At 40.4% G+C, this 21,570-nt stretch overlaps 1 protein-coding gene across 30 annotated transcripts in view; it reads right to left on the reverse strand.

The window, feature by feature from the left end:
- The window catches only part of CADPS (calcium dependent secretion activator), a 473,884-nt gene that overhangs the window by 234,715 nt on the left and 217,599 nt on the right, over positions 1–21,570 (reverse strand). For all 30 annotated transcript variants that reach the window (XM_037040838.1, XM_037040841.1, XM_037040843.1 and 27 more), the window contains exons 4-6: positions 19,556–19,636; positions 8,360–8,593; positions 832–953 (exon numbers count right to left, since the gene is read on the reverse strand). In XM_037040838.1, the coding sequence (XP_036896733.1) occupies positions 832–953; positions 8,360–8,593; positions 19,556–19,636 (437 nt within the window). The remainder of the gene's footprint in view (positions 1–831; positions 954–8,359; positions 8,594–19,555; positions 19,637–21,570) is intronic.

Below are 21,570 nucleotides of genomic sequence, written 5' to 3' on the forward strand. Positions count from 1 at the left end.
GAGCAGTGAAAAAACACTTTTGATAAGTGTATTACATTAAATATAGAGTACTTTGAAGGTGACTGAAGTTTAAACATGTAAAAATAATACAAAATATTTTATAAATAAATTCTTTTGGGGGGGGTCCCCTATTATAATATTAGTCCAAATGTCTTGTAACTCCTAAAGAAAACTGACCCTGATTCTGTCTTCACAAACTGGTTCAGATTCCCCTGCTATCTCCTTGCAAAACACTCTTTCCTTCTCAGCATTAATAACTATTTGTAGTTACACTAATATATTTGTGTGATTATTTTTCTGATGGCCACCCTCAGATGTAAGGTCTATAGAGCAATAACAGTGACTATTTTCCTTCATACTGTGCAACAGTACCTTGTACACACACAGTGAGCATTGGACAGATACCTGCTGCCCTAAGGAATGAGATATTGGATTGGGTCTAATATACAGACTGCTTTGTTAATATATTTGTAACTGTGGCACATAAAGATTTTGAAAAATAGTTGTTTATATAACAAACCAAATATTTAGAAAATATAATAAAACAAATTTATATCAAACTCTCCTGCAGACCTCTCTAAGGTAAACACATAAAGCCTCCAGAAAAGAAACTGTTTCTTTAATTTCCTTCTATTCTCTGTTTAAAGGAATTTGAACAAGTGTTATGGCTGCCAAATAGAAATGTAATCAAGTAATCTTGTTTGAAAATTAAACAGAGTACATGCCTTCTAGAACTTTCCAGGGAGACCAGACCTTTAACTTGGAGTTAGCCAAAATGGAGCCCATGAGCACAACCTGGTGGATGATGAAGGGTGGAGAAACAAAACTTACGTGGGTTTAGAGGCCTCAGCCTGGTCTGTCTGTAGTTTTTCTCCCCCTTCCACCTCCATTGTGCAGTACACAATGCGATTGGGAGCCAAAGATTTGAGGCCTTGGACTTCCATGATCACCACCTGGAAACAATCACACACAGTTGGGGGTTATTGCCAAAGCACATGGGCAGAATCATCTGTAGGAAAATATATGAAAGAGAAGGAGTTACAAAAAGGCCAACATGTACTTCATAGCTTCTATTAGGTTTCTACCAGCCATGCTGGGACCAGTCTAGCATGAAGATGTAATTTTTACAGTGTAGTTCATTGCCTCCCTAATAGAAAAACAAGGCTCACTAATTCATATGCTCACAGGGGCCATATAATGTGAAATTGGCTACTCTTTTCTATGTTAGTCACAGGACCAGTTTTCATTCCTGCAAAGAAATCAGCTCTCTCCTATGGCTTTCTGTCTTTTTTTTTTCAATATGAGTTTTTAAAAATATGTTTATTAACTTTAAAGTGAGGAGAAGAGAGAGAAAGAAATGTTGATATGTGAGAGAAACATTGACTGGTTGTCTCCCATACACGCCCCAACCAGGGACTGAACCCACGACCTAAGTAAGTGCCCTGAGTGGGAAGTGAACCCACAACCTTTTGGTGTATGAGATGATGCTCCTACCAACTGAGCCACACTAGCCAGGGATCTCACCTATTTCTTTAAAAATAATCTAGCTTTTAATTCAGCACTTGGCAGAGGCAATGTAAATGAATTTACATTTCCCTTTATAATAAGGTAAGTGATGATGTCAGTGCTAACATAATGGGCAAGTAGCATTCAACATTAGTCAGAGACCATAGGCAGCCCAGGTGTCAAACTCATTTTCACTGGGAGTGACATCGGCCTGGCAGTTGCCTTCAAAGGGCTGAATGTAACTTTAGAACTATATAAATGTAACTATTCCTTAATTAGGTAGGGGCAAGGAGCTCTACATTCGGCCCTTTGAAGGCAGCTGCGAGGCTGATGTGGCCCTCGGTGAAAATGAGTTTGACACCCCTGCCATAGGGAGTAGTGGGGATGTTGGCAAACTGGAGAGCACACTCTCCATCTAAACAGAGCAGTTGGTACTCAGTTACAGCCCATTGTCCCTTGTCTTTTCCTGGCTTACTGGTGCCAGATACTGTAATTTTTTCTACCAGAAAAATGGAGATATGAATCAGAATCAAGTCAGAAATCTGATTTTAAAATTTTGATAATAATCCAAACAGGGAGGAATAAAATACACAAACTGTGCAGTCCAACACTGTTGGATCAAAACAAAAACATGTCTGTAGCTGTATACTCTTGATGGGGCAAGACATGTCTTTTACTACTCCTGGTGTTTCCCATTTCTACTTTCAGACTCAAGTCAATCTCCTGCTATTATTCTCATATTCACTGGGATGCCCCATCACTTATCAGAGATAGGGGAGGAGAATGAGGTAAAGGCAAAGACACTGATTTAAGAATCTGAAACAGGAAGCCAGAAAGTCCAGGAGAAGTTGGACCCAAAGAGGAACACACCAAGGAACATCATAATTACATTACCCAAGATTAAATATATAGAGAGAATCCTAAAAGAAGCAAGAGGAAAGGAGAGAGTTATTCACAAAGGAGTTCCCATAAGGCTACCAGCTGATTTCTCAAAAGAAACCTTGCAGGAAAGAAGGGGCTGGAAAGAAGTATTTGAAGTCACAAAAGGCAAGGACCTACATCCAAGATTACTCTACCTAGCAAAGTTTTCATTTAGAATAGAAGAGCAGATAAAGTACTTCTCAGATAAGGTCAAGTTAAAGGAGTTCATCATCATGAAGCCCTTATTATATGAAATGTTAAAGGGACTTATCCAAGAAAAAGAAGATAAAAAACTATGAACAGTAAAATGACAACAAACTCACAACTATCAACAAATGAACCTAAAAGAAAAGAAAAACAATGAAAACAAAAATTAAGCCCTGGCTGGTGTAGCTCAGTGGATTTGAGCACGGGCCTGCGAACCACACAATCAAGGTTCGATTCCCAGTCAGGGCACATGCCTGGGTTGCAGGCCAGTTCCCAGCAGGGGACTCACGAGAGACAACCATACATTGATATTTCTCTCCTTCTCTCCTTCCCTTCCTCTCTAAAGATAAATAAATAAAATCTTTTAAAAAAATTAAGCCAACAACCAGAACAGAAACAGAATCAGAGAAATGGACATCACATGGAGGGATTTCGGTGGGGGTGGGGAAGAGAGGGGTAGGGGGAAAAGGTACAGGGAAGAAGAAGCCTAATTAATAGGCATAAAACAGACAGGGGGAGATAAAAATGGTATAGGAAACAGAGGACTCAAAGAACTGATATATACAACCCATGGGCATGAACTAAGGGGGGTGGGAAATGCTGGAGAGTTGAGGGGGCAGGGTGGAGAGAGGATATAGGGGAAAAACTGTAAGAGCATAATCAATAAAAACACTTAAAAAGAATCTGAAACAAACAACATGCATCAGGAATCTATAATGAATAATACATATTTAAAATCAATTATACTCTATAAAAGGTCATGCCATTACAAAAGGAAAGGATATGGGTGTGCAAAAATGTATACTTCTTTAATGGGCTTGATTCAAGAAAGTACAATAGGGTGGCACCCAACCAGGATTCACAAGCCACAGTTTTGCTGCTAAATAGCTCAGTCGTTCTCACACTTAGTGTCAATGAAAATCACTTGGAGGGCTTGTTAAACCAGAGGCTGCTGGGCTCCACAACCAGTTTCTGATAAGCAGATCTTGGGTGAGGCCCAAGGCTTTTTATTTTTAGCAATTTTCCTGGTAAGCTAATGTGATGCTGATACTTTGAGAACCATTGTACTTTCCGTGAGATGTTGGGCAAATGACTTATCCTTGACGCCACTCCACTTTTGTTTTCAAACTCCCAAGCCTCAGTTTCCTCATCTGTAAAATAGGGATATGAGTCCTGTCCCTCACTGTGGCTGTTGTGTGAGGACCAAGTGATATATATAATTGACAAACTTTTACATTGGGAAGAACCATAGAAATGAGAAGAAATGGAAGGCACAAGAAAAAGAACACACTTCTTGGAATTCAAAGGATCTGAGTTCAAGTCCTAGACCTGAATCTTTAATTGTAAGTTTCTTAACCTCTCTGAGACTTTGTTTCCACATCCACAAATGCCTCAAAAGATTGTTGTAAGGATCACTGAGTGAATAATGGCAGAATGTGGAGTATAGTGGCATTCTATAAATACCTACTGCTTTTCATCAGAGCACTCCTCCTGCCCATGGGGCCGTGCCACTCAGCGTCCTGGACCTTGGTTCTCTTGCTGCAGTTAACTGCTCTCTGGTGTCCCTTCCAGGCAGATAGTTTTATAATTACATAAAATCTGTCTTGTACCAACCTATAAACTCAATTCCTTAATGAGATGATTGTCTCTCCCCCTCTTCTTGCATCTTTGTGTTCCTCAAAACACATTCACTAATACATATACAATGATGTTTGCTGGCAGTATTGGTGTGATGTGCAATTTTGTGTTTGAATTAAAAAGTATTTGGGAGCCTTGGGGAATTTTATTCTTTACTTGAACTTACAAATTAAAGCTTGTTCAATCGTGTACACATGTGAGTATAGTTGGGCACTTGCCCATATTGATATTTCAGATAATCAGCTGTGCAATATTGAGTAGTAATCAAGAATTAGAAAATTACAGATTTAACAGCTTCGTGAAACGGGGTTGGGGGGGAGGCAGGGCAGGGAATATAAAACAGAAAACTGTACTTGAATAAGAATTAAATAAAAAAAGCTTCATGAAAATCAATAAACTATTTTTTCTCCTTTCTGTAGAAAGACAAGAGGCAGTAGGGAATAAATTGCCACCTCTAATTGGCAATAATCATATTCAAAGAAATGTAAGAAAAAGCATTCAGTGCCTTAGGTAGCAGTAATAAAAAAAGTTTCTGTGAAATTACACTGATGATTTTTTTCACACACCACATGTTCTGTACTTAATTAAATACTGCTTCTTTCAACTGCAAAATACATGTTGAAAATATTGTAATGTGACTATCTCAACCCAAAATGAGCGCGAACAAATTACCTGTGGTTAATTCACAGTAAGCCTTAATGATGTTCTAGAAAATTAATTCAGTTTCTACAAATTCTAATTACATCTACAGAAATTTAATCTATTCTTTTGATCTCCCCAAATCTAGGGCCATCATAAAATCCTTGGTGGGTTTTGAGCTTAAATCAATTATAAATGGTTCTCAAACTTGGGAGTGTACAAGAAATACCCGGATAACTCATTAAAATGCACATTCCTGGGACTTTAGTCAAGATGGCGGCAATGACAAACATGGCTTGCCTATTAACAAAACCACATAAAAATTACAACCAAAATGTAGAACAACCATTACTCAGAACTGCCAGGTATTGAGTTGAATGGAAGTGTGACAGCTATGAAATTAAAGAAACCATATCCATCCAGACAGCTAGGAGAAGTGCAGATGCAGAACAAGCTAGTCCCACACCCACATGTGGTAGATAAAAATTCAGGAGGGATATCTTGGAAGCAAAGAGTCCCAGCCCCACACCAGGACCCCCCACCCAGGGTTCTAGTGTCAGGAAGATAAATCCCCACAACTTGTGGCTGCAAAAATCAGCAGGAATTGAGTCGATGGAAGAAACTTCTGGAGCCCCAAGTAGCTCCTCTTAAAGAACCCACACATGGACTCACCTACTCAGACTCTCTCTCTCTGAGCTCCAGCACCAGGGTAGCAGCTTGTAAGTCACCAGTGTTATGCAAGAAAAAACTGAAGTGTCTGGTATCAAGGCAAGTAGAGGCCATTGTCCCTTTTCTAAACCCTCTCCCCACCAGTGAACTGGTGCCATATCTGAAACTCCATCAACATGGTTACAATTATTTGACCCTCCTTGGAGATCCCTAGAGACTCCAGCCCACCCAACTTACAGGCCCACCCAAGCTGCTTTTCCATATAAATGACTGGTCTTGGTTCATGCTTCAAAACTTTCTAAATCCTATCTAACAAGTAACAGCTGGCCTCAGTGAGCCCCCCAGGCCCAAAACTAGCAGAGGCCAGCCTAGATTCACAGCTTGACTTTAACTGGAATCTCCAAGCCCAGCACCAGCAGCAGCCATCTCTGATTGCTTTATAGCTCAGACGGGGTGGCTCCAGGCAAAACAAAGGTGGCAGCTGACCTTGGCCTGCATCACCTGGGAAACCCTAGGGCCAGAGCATGCAGTACAGTAGACAGCTACAGACCATGTTGAAGCACCACTACTCTGCCCCAGTACAGTTGATCCTCCATGGAGGGCAGAAGTTGGTAGTCAGTGGTCACAGCTAATCCTTGCTGTTGATTGGCCTAGGTAAATCCCCCCCGTTGATCTGCCAACAGCATTCAAGTCTCAACTACAAGAGGAGGGTGTACTCAGCCCACACAAAGGGTACATTTCAAGTACCCAGCTTGGGTGATAGGGGAGGTCACTGGACCCTACAGGACACCTACTACATTAGGCCATGCTACCAAGACATGGAGTAAAACTAGCTCTAATACATAGAAACAAACACAAGGAGGCTGCCAAAATGAGGAGACAAAGAAACATGGCCCAGATGAAAGAACAGATCAAAACTCCAGAGAAAGAGCTAAATGAAATGGAGATAAGCAATCTATCAGATGCAGGTTTCAAAACACTGGTTATAAGGATGTTTAAAGAACTTAGTGAGGACCTCAACAGCATAAAAAAGATCCAGTCAGAAATGAAGGATACACTAATTGAAATAAAGAACAGTTTATAGGGAAACAACAGTAGAGTGGATGAAGCTAAGAATCAAATAAATGATATGGAACATAAGGGAGCAACCAAGAACTAATCAGAACAATTAAAAGAAAAAGGAATCTAAAAAAAATGAAGATATTATAAGCAGCCTCTGGGACAACTTCAAGAAGTCCAACATTTGCATCATAGGGGTGCCAGAAGGAGAAGAGACAGAGCAAGAAAATGGAAATCTATTTTAAAAAATAATGAAAGAAAACTTCCCTAATTTGGTGAAGGAAATAGACAGGCAAGTCCAGGAAGCACAGAGTCCCAATTATGATGGATGCAAAGAGGTCCACTCTAAGACACACCATAATTGAAGTGCCAAAGGTTAAAGACAAAGAGAGAATCTTAAAAGTAGCAAGAGAAAAGAAGTTAGTTACTTACAGGGGAGTTCCCATAAGATAGTCAGCTGATTTCTCAAAAAAAACTTTGCATGCTAGAAGGGATTGACAAGAAATATGAAAAGTAGGGACCTACAGCCAAGATTGCTCTACTCAGCAAAGACGTCATTTGCTGGGTAGACTGGAAGGGCATATAAAGAGTTTCCCAGACAAGAAAAACTAAAGGAGTTCATCATCAGCAAACCATTATTATATGAAATAATAAAGGCACTTATTTAAGAAAAAGAAGAAGATCAAAACTGTGAATAATAAAATGGCAAAAAATACAAATCTATGAACAAGGGAATCTAAAAAACAAACTAAGCAAACAAGAACAGAGACAGAATCATGGATATGGAGAGTGTTTTGATGGTTGCCTGATGGGAGGGGGGAGTGGGGGGATGGGTGAAGAGATGAGGGGATTAAGAAGTACAAATAGATAGTTACAGAATAGCCATGGGGAGGTAAAGTATCGTATAGGAAATGAAGTAGCCAGAGAATTTATACACATGACCAAAGGACATGACTAATGGTGGGGAGTTTGCCCGAGAAAGTAGAGGTTCTAGGTAGAGGGGGACAAAGGGAGAAAAATCAGGATAACTGTAATAGCATAATCAATAAAATAATTTAAAAATTAAATATAGTGCACATTCCTGGGCTGCATTCACCTAGAGAATTCATCTTCTTTTTCTGATAACTTTACTGAGAATATTTTACATACTATATAACCAACTCATTCAAGAGTTTTAGTAATGATTTTAGTAAATTTACTTAGTTGTGCAACCATCCTCATTAATTAGTTTTAGAACATTTGAATGTCCCCCAGTAAGGTCCCTCACATCCATTTCCAACCCCTGCCTCAGAAGCAGTAAATTACTTTGTGTTTCTGGAGATTTGCTTTTTCTGGACATTTCACGTCAATGTAATCAAACCATATGTGTTCACTTGTATCTGGCTTATTAGCTTCTCTCATAAATTCAACACAGGTTGCCCAAATTTTAAACTTTGTAAATTGCATAGGTCTTTACAAAATACTTGACCACTGCTTGAAGACAGAAAAGTAATGCAATATTAAATGTAGTAAGTGTTTCTTAAGAGCAGTTCCTTGAGAAAAGTACAGGCTCCTAGAGCTTGGGAATCACTTTCTGATTCGCTGACTATGCTCTCAGCAAGCAGTGATTTTAGTAACTGCTCCTGAGGTGTAAGGAAGAAAACAAGCTGACTATGATGCCTCTAATCACATTGCACTGCTTGCTGTGCCTGGAAACTTTCAAAGGTTTAGAGCTTTTTACCTCCAAGGAGAAAACCAGCACGACATCTGACTTGGAGAGCTGGTTCTCACTCTCCTCGCCCATGTCGATGATGGAAGCATTGTGGCTGCGTTTGAGTTTCTGAAGTTTGAACTCTCCGCCTTTGGACACTGGCATGCTCTCCAAGTTGGCCATGAGCAGGTTGACGGACGACTTCAGCTCTTCAATGTACATGTTTTCCATTTCTTTGGATACAAACTTGGGAAATTTGCGTTCCTTGCAAAGAAAAAGCATAATATGAAGAGAGAAGTAAATAGAGATTGATTTACATACAAGGTTTACATTTTATACCTAGGGTTATAATAATATCTACCTCTAGGGAACGTTGCCCACATATGGTGGCACTGTGCTAGAAAAATGTTCAGTCCATTTGAGTAGATAGTTGTCTGCCCTCTAGTTACAATCCCTGATAGGTAACAAAAGTACATAACGGTATAGCAAACAAGAGTCAAATGTTTTATTGTAGTTCTGTATTGCATCCCCTCTGCCCAGTTTTTCTGCAGCAAATTTGATTTGTGAAAAGAAAAATGGGGTACTATTTTTCAACTCTGGCTTGAGTTGAAACGGTTCTTTTCAGCAAAACACAATTAGTTGTTTTTAAGTTATGGCAACAGAAAGATACCCTATTTCTGGATATCTATAGATATTTTCTTAGATGAATAATTCAAAAGGAGGAGCTCATTTGGGATGTTTCAAATGTAGCCTTTAACTATTTCTGAAAAAAATACTTTTTTTCTAGAAAAATTAAAAAAATTAATGAAGCAAAGAAAAATGTGATTAATATTCTTTAGAAAAGAATAGAAAACATTTCATTATCAAAACTGACCTGATTTTTTATTTCCCTGCTTATGAATTCAGTTATAAAAGCAATATATTTTAGCCATGCTATTTGTTCCCGCCTCTAAGTTGTCCAAGTACCTTGAATATACTTTGGATTTATGACTCTCTCAAATAACCGTTTCCTACTTGAAACATAAATTTGCTCCCTGTAGCTCTGCTCCATAACTGACCAAGTGAGGAGCAAGTCAAATCAGTTTGGCTAATTTAGCAAGCAACAGAAAAATCCAACTTGAACTGCCTTAAACAGTAGAAATAATTTATTGGTTTGAAAATGTACTGGAGGTAGATCCAACTTCAGGTAAGGCTGCACTCAGCACTCAGATGATATCATCACAACTTAATGAGTTTTGACTCCAAATCTTGGTTTGGATTCCTCTGGGTAAGTTCATGCTTGAAGTTGCTCCTTAATGTCACAAAAAAGGTTGCTGAAGATCTGAACTACAGAACATCACATAACTATTTAAAGGAAGAATGAACATCTCCCTTTGTAATGCTGATCCATGGAAGATGGAGTCTTTAATATGAGAATTTTCACCCAAAATCTGACTTGTGTGCATACCCTGAACCAATTTCTAAGGCCAGTAACATGCTGTGCTGACTTCCTTAGGCATGAGTTACATCTTTTATCCCTGATGCTGGGGTAGAACTCTACATACGTAGATCACAGGAATATGAATTGGTTTCCCAATTCCAGGTAGCAAAAAATAACACGTTCAGGACATGGGCCCCTGAGTCAAAGTCAACCAATTAAATGACCACTAATCAACCAGATTTATTCTCTCAAGCAATTGAACTGAGAGATATTGAGATTGCAATCAATGGTGAAGCTGAAACAGTAGATCATGTAGATAAGACTCTGGACAAAGAAGAGAGATAAAGGTGTAGAGAGAGAAGGAGAGAGGCGAGAGAGAATAGAAGAATGGGGAACAAGCTATCCAGAGTCACAGGAAAGGAGCTTTGACTTTCACTGGTTTTCTATTTCCGACATAGTCTAGTTATCCCTTTTTCATTATGATTCCTTGAGATTCTCTTTTTTTCCTTTCAATAACTCCATCTACCCACTAGTTAGCTAAAAGGGTATTTCTTCTTTGACACCATAAAGCTTCACTCAGATTCACATAGTGGATCCTCCGTATAGACTTGGAGATGCATTGTTGCTATGCCAGTCTTCTTCCTACCCAGACACTGTCATAAGTATTTTCCCTTCCTCCTGCCTCCCTAGGTAACTCTCAGCCATCTTGTCACCTCCCATATTTCAGCCTCACAACTTAACTTTCCTAGACTCGGTCCTCTATTGTACTTTCTTGTAATTCTTAGCTCATCTTCTTGGTAACACTTATTACAATTAATCAATTAATATCTTATAAAATTTGTTTAACACCTGCTTCTCCTTCTGGTCCACTAGGTAGGACCATACCTATCTTGATGCATACGTTAAATTCTTGCACTCTAGAATGATGTTTGGCGCATAGTAAATATTCAATACATAAAAGTTAAATTAGTAAGTGAATGGCTTGTCAAAATGTCTATGTTAAATATCAATACAGCTAAATCTCATCTGTGAGGAGGAGGTGAAGAGATGATGAATTAAGTTCCAGAAGAACACTGAGATTCAGCTTTTCCATGTAAATGTGTACTGCGATCTGAAATCTACCCAGCAGCCTTAGAGTACAAACTCCTTCTGGAACTTCTTGGTACAATCATTTCCTGGTTTATGGTTGGACTCAGCCCACTGTGTGGTGCTTCCTGGACCTCTGTGAGTGAGTGTGAGGAGGGAAGCAGGATGGAGGGCTCTAAAATGTGATGACAGGTGAAGGAGTGCGATAGGAGTGAGTCCTGATTCAATGCAAGAGTCTTATTCCTCTAAAACTTCTGCACAGTTTGGCTCGATTTTTATCCTGCTGGGATTCAATCAGGGCACAACTGTGAACCTCAAAAACTTGGGTACCCTGTATGGAGAAGGTCATAGAAATGTGAGGACTTGGCTGCTGAGCCCATCACCACTTAGAAAACATTTAATGCCTCCAACACTGTGCCTGGCACAGTATTAGGCACAGGACAAACGTGATGTAAGGATATGAATTGTTCTTCTGGAGCTTATAGCTAGTGGGAAGAAAGATCTATGAGGAAACCTCATGGCCAATGTTGTAATGGAAGCCTATGAGATGTGAAGTATTCCTGGGAGAATTAGGGTGGCTTTCCAATGGTGGTGACCACCTGGGCTAAGAATCTGGTCAATGAAGAAGAGTTTGCCATCAAGCTGAACTGGCTAAGATAGGGCCACGGCTATTTTCTCCTTCCCATGGAAAATGTAACAGGCAACTATGAATCCGAGGAGGTCTATGTAACTGTACATGGTCACAACATATTTCCTCATCTCCTTTTGAACATGGCTTCTCATGAGAGTAAAGAGAAAAATGAGGTAGGTTAATTTACTGTCAAATAGTGGTCTCCAAGCAGCAAAGGTTACATCCTAAGAGCTTGAAGGCTGTTACACTGACCTATCTCTTTTCTCCTCATGTTGGAGCCCAAACCTTATAACTACATGATATTCCCAGGGAGCTGGGTAAGTGGTCTCTTGGATGTTTACTGGCAGCTGCTGGCCTTAGAGTTACCATAGAAATAGCATGAAAGCCATAGTGTTTATGACATGTATTCTTTCCTGCTAATCAACCTTCAGAGACCTTACCAGTTCAGACCCTTTTATCACACTCGTCTTCAGAAATCATCCAAGGCCTTTTAATTTCATGGTGTTAAAGTTTTAGAAGAAGACCTAGTGGCCATTGACAACATTCACTCTGGCCCAGAGTTAGCATCCACCATATCTTTGTGCAGGAGAATATTGGAAAAATCAAAAGAAAGATCACTCCTCTAAGAAACTGGGCAGTTCCTAATGACATCATAAAAACAAGCTCATAAAACTGAAGTGTGCAAGGGAAAAGAAAGTCATTTTTCTGCCCTGAGTACTTAAGCCTTGAGAAGAAGTAGCACTGTGCCAGTCTAAGCCAAGGTTCTTGAGGGGAGTTTTTAGCAGCAGACCCATCACAAACATATTTCAATGCTGAAGATGTGCCAAAATAAGGAAAATATAGTTGTCTATCTTGACCTCTACTTTCCCAAGCATCAGAGTAAATTATCCTAGACAAAAGGACTGTTTTTTTTCATACTACTTTATGAAAGACATAGCATACAGGTGAACAAAGTCTTCCAAAGAAAATTTTTGCTGGACGTTTATTTTTGTTTTGGGCTGGTAACATACTTCAGTGAGGATGGTCCCCCAAGGACAATTTCTACCAGGGTTGTGTATGCTCTGCAACATTCAGTGATTTGGGGAGCATCTTGAAAAACAGCATTTGAAAATACTAACAGCTTTCTCTGCCGTTTACTTTGCTTTTCCACCTTTGCATTTTTAGCCACAGAGGATGAAGTGAGTATGTGTAAAAGCTGACAAGGGTACCCCCAGTTAGACAGAGGGTCCTTAGACCCCATAGGCTCAAATGACATACACTGGCAGACAATCAGAAGGAAGAAGGTGGCGGAAGAAAATGCTCTAGACATGGGAGCTCACCAGTAGTGATGCAGCTATTCAATCCAATCTCTCAAGTGCTTCCTGGGCCCCTATCATGTGCCAGGGAGTATAGTTGTTACTGGTAACAACTGGTAATGAGATAAATGAGACACTGGTTACTGGTAATGATAAATGAGTCAGTAGAGGGCAGTGGTATGAGGGGGGAGCCATGATAGAAAGCAACCAAATTGATACCATATGTCACATGAACAGAGGCATGCACAGGGTACGAAGGTCACCAGGGAACCTTACCCAGTCTATGTTAGCGAAACAGACTCTACTTTGAATCCTGGATCTGCTACTCACTGGCTGTGTGACTTTGGATAGGTTTCTTAGCCTGTCTGAATTTTTGTTTCCACATTTGAAATGGGGGTAAAAAAACTCATAAAGTTATTGTGGAGTAAAAGATAATAACAAACAACAATACTTCTGACCACTAATGATGGGCACGTGTGTGTCCATGTATATATGGATATATATGCACACCACGTATCCATACACGTATATATATACACACACACACTCATACCCATGTACATATCCACACATATGTATATAAATATGCACATATACATACATATCCATATATATTAGGCAGCACACTACCACCAATATTACTAACAACAATACCACTAATAATGATGGTGACCACAATAAAGATCATTATGCTAGTTGGTATTAAGTTGGTATTGAGTGTTAACTGTGTACTGGTTGGTATTGAGTGTTAACTGTGTACTGGCTAGTAGTCTAAGCAGTTAACATGTTACCTCATTTCATTTCTCCAAAAACCCACTGAGGCTAGTGTCATTATTTATTCCTATTTTCTGGAAGAAAATGAGGCATAGAAGTTAAAGCAATAATTAATAGAATTGCATTTGAGACCCAGAGCTCATATGCTTAGCTGCCATATACCAGGGCAGAACTATCTGGCGCAAATGGCAACAGACCTGAGTTAAGCACTGTGGGCCTCTCATTGTGGTGACCCAGCACTCGGCAAAGGGCTGGTGACAGCCATTCCTCCACAGCAGGACCATTCCACTATTACCAGTGAATGTGGATGGTGGGCATAGGGTAAAGTGCAGGGGAATGCAGGGGAGGGCTGGGCATGGTAAACAAGAATAAGAAGGTCTTGGTAGTAACTTGTCCAAACCAGCATGGCAGACATTAGAAGGCATTTTGAACACAGGAATCATAGATTCTGGATTGGCTTCTTTTTTTAAATTCTTTTTTGAGTGGCTTGGTCTTACTTCCTCAGCTTTTATGAATTGGGTGGACTCCTTGTCACTGGAATGAATGTCAGGGGACCTCCTTGGCATTTAGATTTTTTCCTTGAACTCAGATTTCTCTTGGTTCTTAGCTGTCTGACAAGGGCCAGAATCAGGGAAATGCTCCCTACAAACATTATTTCAGGAAAAAAAAATGCACTAACTTCTTCTGTGTTCATGGACACTGTCCTAGTTCATGCTGCAGGGTGGATGTTGGGTACAGCAACATTAATTTATAAGCTGGGGCTAGTATCATTCTCTGGTAAGAGAGCAATCCATTTTTTTCCTGATTTTTGGCAATGTATGAAGCAGAACTTTTTTTATCAGGGAAATATTTAGATCTTACTTCTCTCCTGAGGGCATATTCTCACCAATGTTTGTAACAGGATCATGGAATGAGATGGAAATTCTGCCCTACAGAGAATACAGGTCTCAATGACAACTTCACATTTAAATGATAGCTTGAAAAAAACTCTGCCACTAATACCACAAAGGCTGTATTACCTGTCTTATCTAATTAGCTCAAGAATTTTGGAATCTCACCTTAGTATGTGGCCGGAAGAACTGGCAAATATCAGCAGCATTAATGCCACAATCTGCCTATTTAAGCTCCAATGTTAACTTCTAATCACAAAATTTAAAAAGTTAGATTTAATTTCTGGGTGAAATATGGGAACCCTTTAATATCACCATGACAGGATTTGGGAAAATGTTTGAACAGGGATTAAAGAAGTCTTTTCTACCAGATTACAAACAACAACAACAACAACAACAAAAACCCCCCAAACCACCAAAAAAAAAAACACCCCATTTAGAGCTCATGAAACTTGTAGGCAGCATATGTCTGGTATTCACAGCAAGGGCTCAGGCAGCTGTCCCTGTCTGATGATTCGTAGGATGTTGGTGTGATTGGATTGATAGATCAAAGTGTCAGAAATGCACCCTCCTCCCTCCTCTCCTAGGAAGAAAGGACAAACATGTGCCTTTCATATGTGTGTGATGGTGAGAATTCTGCTGACCGAACCACCAAGGGTCCTACAACCTCTTTTCCAAATTCCAAGCAAATCAAAGTAGAAAGAATTCAGAACTCCAGGAGCCAGTTCTGCCTGATGCTGTTGCTTCATTTGGCCTTCTTGATAAACTGAAGAGAATACACAGCAAAAATTTTTTTTTGGAAGAGAGAAAGCTGTTTCCTGGAGGGGCAATCATCAGGGAGAGAGGACCTGGGGGCAGTTCTGTCCTGGCATAACTTCCTGTCTGTCATCTAACCACTGAAAAGAAAGAGCACGAAAGAAAGCTGCATCAGAGCATGCAGCTTCCTGCTTACTAGCTAGCTGAGTGAACTTGAGCACATCACTCAAACTCTTTGATGTGCCTAAAATGGGGAGAATTATTGTAACTCCCAGGACTGTTTGTCATAGGTATAAAGGAACTCTCAAGTTTAGGTGAAACTGTACAGCTTGACAAATTTAATAAAGGACTGATTAGCAAAGAGGTCAGGGTGAGGTAAGGTGAAAGACTGGGTGAAGGGCATGTTGGAGCTGTGTATTGGGGTGATGAAGAAAATGAGGACCTGTATTTGCAAAGGTGATGTATTTGTAATTGTGATGTATTTATACTGGTTAGGACTGTATAGATTCTGGTCATTGGATGACCTGGGCCAAGTCCTATGATATTTCTGCTTCAGCCTCTTTTGAAAGGGGAATAATGATAGCGCAACTTTCATAAGGTTATTGGAGGGTTAGATAGGCTATCAAATATAAAATGCTTAGAAGAGAGTCTGGCACATAGTAAATACCATGTAAGTGATAGTTAATAATTTTGAGCATGTCTTGGGGTTTCTCCCAATTCCTGTTGACCACGCCACCCACAGCTTGACCTTTCGGGTACTACCCTCACCCCCAATGGTGTATTTCCAGCATCTGCGGTTCAGTGAGGTCCTTACCCTCTTTCAACAGTGGATTGTTAATTGCTCCAGGGGTTGCCCCTTGAACAAAATTGGGCCAATCAGAGGGCTGACTCTTAAAATTGTGAATCTGAAGGTGGCAGTGAGAAAAGGGGAAAGGGGAAATAGAGAAAAAGATTTGAAAGAGACGTTGATTGGCTAAGTGAGTCCTTATTTGGCCATATTGGAAACATGCAGAGCTGTGTAGCAGCTGTTTCCCATGTGAGAAGCATAGGAAGCTGGTTTGCAGAGAAAAAAGGAATAATCAATGGAACACACAGAGTTAAGAGACGAGGAAAGTCCTGACCACTTGGTGGTCCCTGGGTTCAGTTCCCTCTTGGGTTTTGGTTGCACCTTGCCATGTGCTCTGTGAGACACTTTGATCCCTTTGCCTGTCTTCTGAAAAATTAATCCCATCTGTTAGAGTTGGTGCCTCTAACTTCAATCAAAATGTTCTACCCATCTTTTAATTCAGAGAACAGAGTGGATTATGTATGGATAACATCTGTATCCAGGAATTTCTGGTTTTGGTATTTACAGGAGCTGTTTTTCAGCCATATGAGTTGAATTGCACACCCTCACCAAAATTCACTGTGATGCAGGAGATAGAAAAATCAGGGCATGCTAAAACAAGAGAAGCAGAGGTGCTTTGGTTTCAGTGCCTCTGTGTGAATTAGCCAATATCTGAGATCTTGATGTTTAATTTTTAGTATATGAATTATTTATCAATTTTCCTCAGTATTACCCAGGTTAGTTTTAAGCAAAAAGAGAATTTATTTTTCTTGGAAACCAAGCAAACTGAGGGAAAAGCAGTTCCATGGCTGAGTCCCCAGAATAAGTGGATCCAGGGACTTGAACATCCTGAGGACTTCAGTATATTCCCTGTCTTGCTTTTTCTCTGTGCGTTGACTTCATTCTTTCCTCTTCTTTTCTCTACATGGAAGAATTTAATTGGCTTCAGAGATCTTTCTGCCACTAAGAGGCAAAGCCTTGTTGGTGTGCAGTCCATAAGTCCCAGGGAAAGGAGTCATTGGTTTAGTTTCATCAGGCATCCATTTCTAGATACATTACTGTGCTCAGGGCAGGTTGAAAATTGTGATTGTACATTACTGAAAATTGTGCTTAGGTGAAGAGCTCACTTCCAAGACCAATTAAATGTGGCAAAGGGCCACTGGTATGAATGAACACTGACTGCAGAAGACAGTTTCGAGGATAGCAGGAGATAATTGGTGGTAAACTCCCTTGTAAAAATTCTCTATACCCTAAATGTTTGGAGGACCTTCCATGTATAGCTAAGTATTCTCTTCTCTCTGTAAATAATGACCAAGATTCTCTTTAACTACCTACTTCATTATCTAAGAAAGTCTAGTTCTAAGTTATTAATAATATCCTACTTTGTATCAGAATGACTAACTGGCTGGAGAGAGAGTTCTTTAATCCACTGTTTGGAGATGAGCAACTTGTCTCACTATATAACTGTTGTTCATCTATGGTCTTTTAAAAATTAAAATTAGCCTACACTAGGCCTCAAAGTACACTAAAATAAAGATGTCATGATCTTGTTTTTGAAATGTGTATGTGTATGTGTGTGATTTTCTTTAAATGGAATGAATACTTAGTTGGGGACATAACGGTTGTCCAAAGGCAGCAAATGGACCAAATGACCTCCATTTTCTGGATAATTTGCTGAGGAGACACTGGGTTTGCAAAAGTAAATGCTAAAGCCTTATTGATGTTTATTCCTATGTTAAGTAGGGTTTTCAAACATAAGAGCTTTTTACAACTAACTTTAGCCAAATTCATAACTGAATTATTATGTTTAATCACCAGACTGACTCTATTATAAACTTTAAAGGTGCCAAAAATAATATATAAAACATTTCAATAAAACTGTTTGAGCACAAATGAGGACTTATATATTTCTTGGAATCTCTTTGGTTTCTCTTCTAGTAGAACTGCCTTCCATGTATTCAAGTCCCGATACACTTGTTTCCATAAACAGAAAGGTTGAATGCCAAGCTCTACTGTCTGCTCATTCTTCCTACCACCTCCCAGAGCCCCTGCCCTCACATGTACACAGGGCTTGTGGCTACCATAGGAACCAGTAAGACTGTTTATTAAAAATTTTGGCATTTTGTTTTTCAAAGATGTTTTCTGTATTAAGTATGATTTTTAAAACATCATATATTTTTATTAATGCATTTGGTCCCTCACTTTTAAATGTTGCACCTGGGATGAGTGCCTCACCCTTGCTGCAGCTGTGATATTTAGACAAACTTGAGTTAAAGGTCCAGTGTAGCCTCTTAACTGTTCCTCAGTCTGGATTTCCCATCTCTAAAGTAAGAGTGGTAACTGAAAGGCCCTTATAGGGTAGTTTTGAGATAGCACATGTAAGGCATTTAGTATGCTTGACACAGAGTCGACAATCAGTATACACTGCTAGAATTACTATCGTTAATGATAATACAAATGGTAGGGATAGAAGTCTGATCTACTGGGAGACTCAGGCACATAAATGAATCATCACCATTCAATGAACTATTATAATAAAGGTTCATATATGGCATAGAAAAAGCACAAAAGTGAGGAGGGCTAACTGCTAAGCTCATAGAGAAGGGGTTTTAAGTGGAAAGCTGAGCTGAAGGAGAGAAGAAAGGTCATTCCAGGTTAAAACACCAGTGGGTACAAAGGTAGTCAGGCTGGAAAGGGCCTGGATTATTCAGACAGAGACATTTTCTCTAGCTAAAATGGGGAGTTCTGGTGGGAAAGGTGTGGGAGCCAGGTCAATGAGAAAAGACGTGGTCTGTGGATTAAGAGACTTGGATAGCATTCTAAGAAAGTTAGACTTTGTTTTGGGGACAATCAGGAATTGTACTGAGCATCTTAAGGTTCTGTTTTGAGATGTTTATATATAAATTTTAGAATGACAACTACATACATGATGCAGGACAGGAGAGAGGGAGGGGTTGGAGCCAAGGATACCCATTAGGGGGCTATTTTAAGATTTAGTAGTAGAGGATGAGGGTGTGAATGAAAGTACTAGCAGTGGTGCTAGAAAGCAGTAAAGGATCCGAGGCACAAATTTAGAGGTGGAATCAATGGACATGGTGGTTGGTTGGGTGTGAAATGTGAGGAGGAAGGAAGTTAAGAATGATTAGGTTTCATCTATAGTAACTAGATAGAGAATAGGGCGGAGTAAATGTAAGTATATGTATGTGGTAAGAGGGAGAAGATAAGGAGTCAGATTTTCAACATATTCCACTTGAAATGCCAAGGGACTGTCCTCACTGAAATGCTCAGTAGACAGTTGGAAATATCAGTGTGGGACTCAGAAGAAAGGTGAGGCTGGAGTCTGGGTAATGACTGAAGTACGGTAAACACATGTGATATCTCTGGGAGAGATGCCCTGAAAAAGGAGGGTGGAGGCCCTATCAGAGTGATTGTCCTCATCATTTCCCCTCTCTGCTTCTCAGTTTTATCTTTTGATGGCCCTCGATAATCTGTGTCTTTGTGTGGGGGACGTTGGCTGGTCCCCTAGCAAATGTCTCCAGTGTCCTTACCCTGGCTATTTGGTCTGCCATTTGGAGTCGTCCATCCAGCTCCCGTCGGATCTGTGCTGCCTGCTCATCCGGATTGTCCAGCTGCATGGAAGCACAAACACGGAGACTTTCAGCCTGAGTCACAAAAGCCAGGAAACTCACAACTTTCCAGTATAAACCCCTGGTCTGGCACCCATGGGCACATTTCATTGTAAGTAAAGATTGTTGTAACAGACCTAGTTTGAATGAAATCCAAATTCTTTTAGGCAGAGTGTGGCTGGCAGTTGCTAAGAAAGATGTTTAGATGAACTGTATAGGAATCACCTGAATTACCAGGTAGCACTGTTTCTAATGGGGCCCCATGCAACACCCCACTTTGGTCCAATGAAGAAAGTGCTTACATGGCAGACATACAAGGAAGGACATGGTAATGCAACTATTAATAATGTATGTAAGTCAAGGAGAAGATGGTGACAGAGTAGGACAGAGTGGATTCCACTTCCCCCTACACATGGGGAAAAAAACCTGGCTGATCTACAGAGGAACAGAGCAAACAGCCAACAGTACCCCAGCATACATGAAAATAAGAGACCAGAAATTGTAGCAGACACTGAAAAACCAGACAGTAAGGAGACAGCTGCAGGACAGTAGGGTCCTAGGTACCAGCGTGGAGACAGGGGCAGCAGCAGCCTTGGCCCACACCCAGTGCCCTGCGCCGGGTCTACCCTGGACTCTTTGGAAGCCCAGAGCCTGCCGCAGGGTCCTTTGGAGAGAGCCAGGTCACCAGCTCCCTCCCTTCCTGGCCAAGCAGGGTTTGAGTGACCGATCTGGCTGGAGAATGGGGCTGTATTGAGCAACAGGCTTGAGTAGGAGGAATTTTGCAAAAAGTAACCTGTTTGAAGGATTCTCCTGTGACAGCAGCTTGGCCTACTCCTCACCCAGACTGGCAGTGATCTTGAGGTTGGGCGGAAGGCCTTGCATTTCCCCATAGCACTGGGAAGGTTTCTCGCCCAAAGCCTCAGGACCCAGGCAGCCTGGATGGGCGAGTGGGCCCACACCCCAGCCCATGGCAATGACCCTGGGGGAAAGAGTGCTCTGAGGTGGACCTGGATCACTTACATGGGGCTCTGGGGAGAGGCGCCAGACTAGCTCTTGGGAGAGCGCTCACAGATATGGCTGAGTACACATAGGAAAGGGGGAAAGGCCACAGCAATTGCCCCTTAACCTGCTGCAGACAGCAAGACCAGAAAAACTGATCTGGCCTGTTTGAAACAAACAAGAGATTTTTTAAAGTACTCTTTTATTTTTTTAATTTTATTATTGTTTTATCTTTCAATACCATTTTCATCTCTTTCCTTCCTTCTTGTTTAATTCCTTCTTCCTTTCTTTCCAAACTTATTGCTTCTTCCTCCCTTCTCCTGCCTTTTTTTTACCCACAAGTGAGACAAACAACTTGAAACTGCAAAAAGACCAGAGTTTGACCCAAAGAAGGGGCATCCCAACAGCAGAGACAGAGAGACAAATTTCATTTTGTTATCGCAGAGAAACTACAAGTTGCTGCATATTTGTATTATTTTTCATTATTCTTACATCTTTTATTTTAATAGTATTTTTTGTATTCCTCCTCTTTCTGTATACTCTTCTTTGCCTTGGCTGGTTATATTGTATCATTTGACAGTTTTCCCCTGTTCTCTCTTCCACAGTGTATTGCTAATTTACTATCCTTGACATCACTTGTGTTCTTTTAGCACATTATTCAAAGTTCTATACCCCCTATTCATGTAATCCAGATCACATAGATTCTGTCATATGATTGTTGCTCTAATATTATTGTAAATAATAGCTGTTCCATGCAATGGTAAATACTTCACAACACCCCTCCAGGATCTTAGCCCACTTCACAGTTTCCTGAACTCTATTACTGTAGTGGTTAACTCTACTCTCTCACACGCTACACCTATTTACTATCCTTTACTCTCACCTTACTTCAGAATCTGACCTCCCAAAACCTCACTGCTTTCTAGATCCAACTCACA

The sequence above is a fragment of the Sturnira hondurensis genome, unplaced genomic scaffold (assembly GCF_014824575.4).
Source record: "Sturnira hondurensis isolate 20B ecotype Veracruz unplaced genomic scaffold, ASM1482457v3 Scaffold0002840, whole genome shotgun sequence".
Taxonomy (NCBI): domain Eukaryota; kingdom Metazoa; phylum Chordata; class Mammalia; order Chiroptera; family Phyllostomidae; genus Sturnira; species Sturnira hondurensis.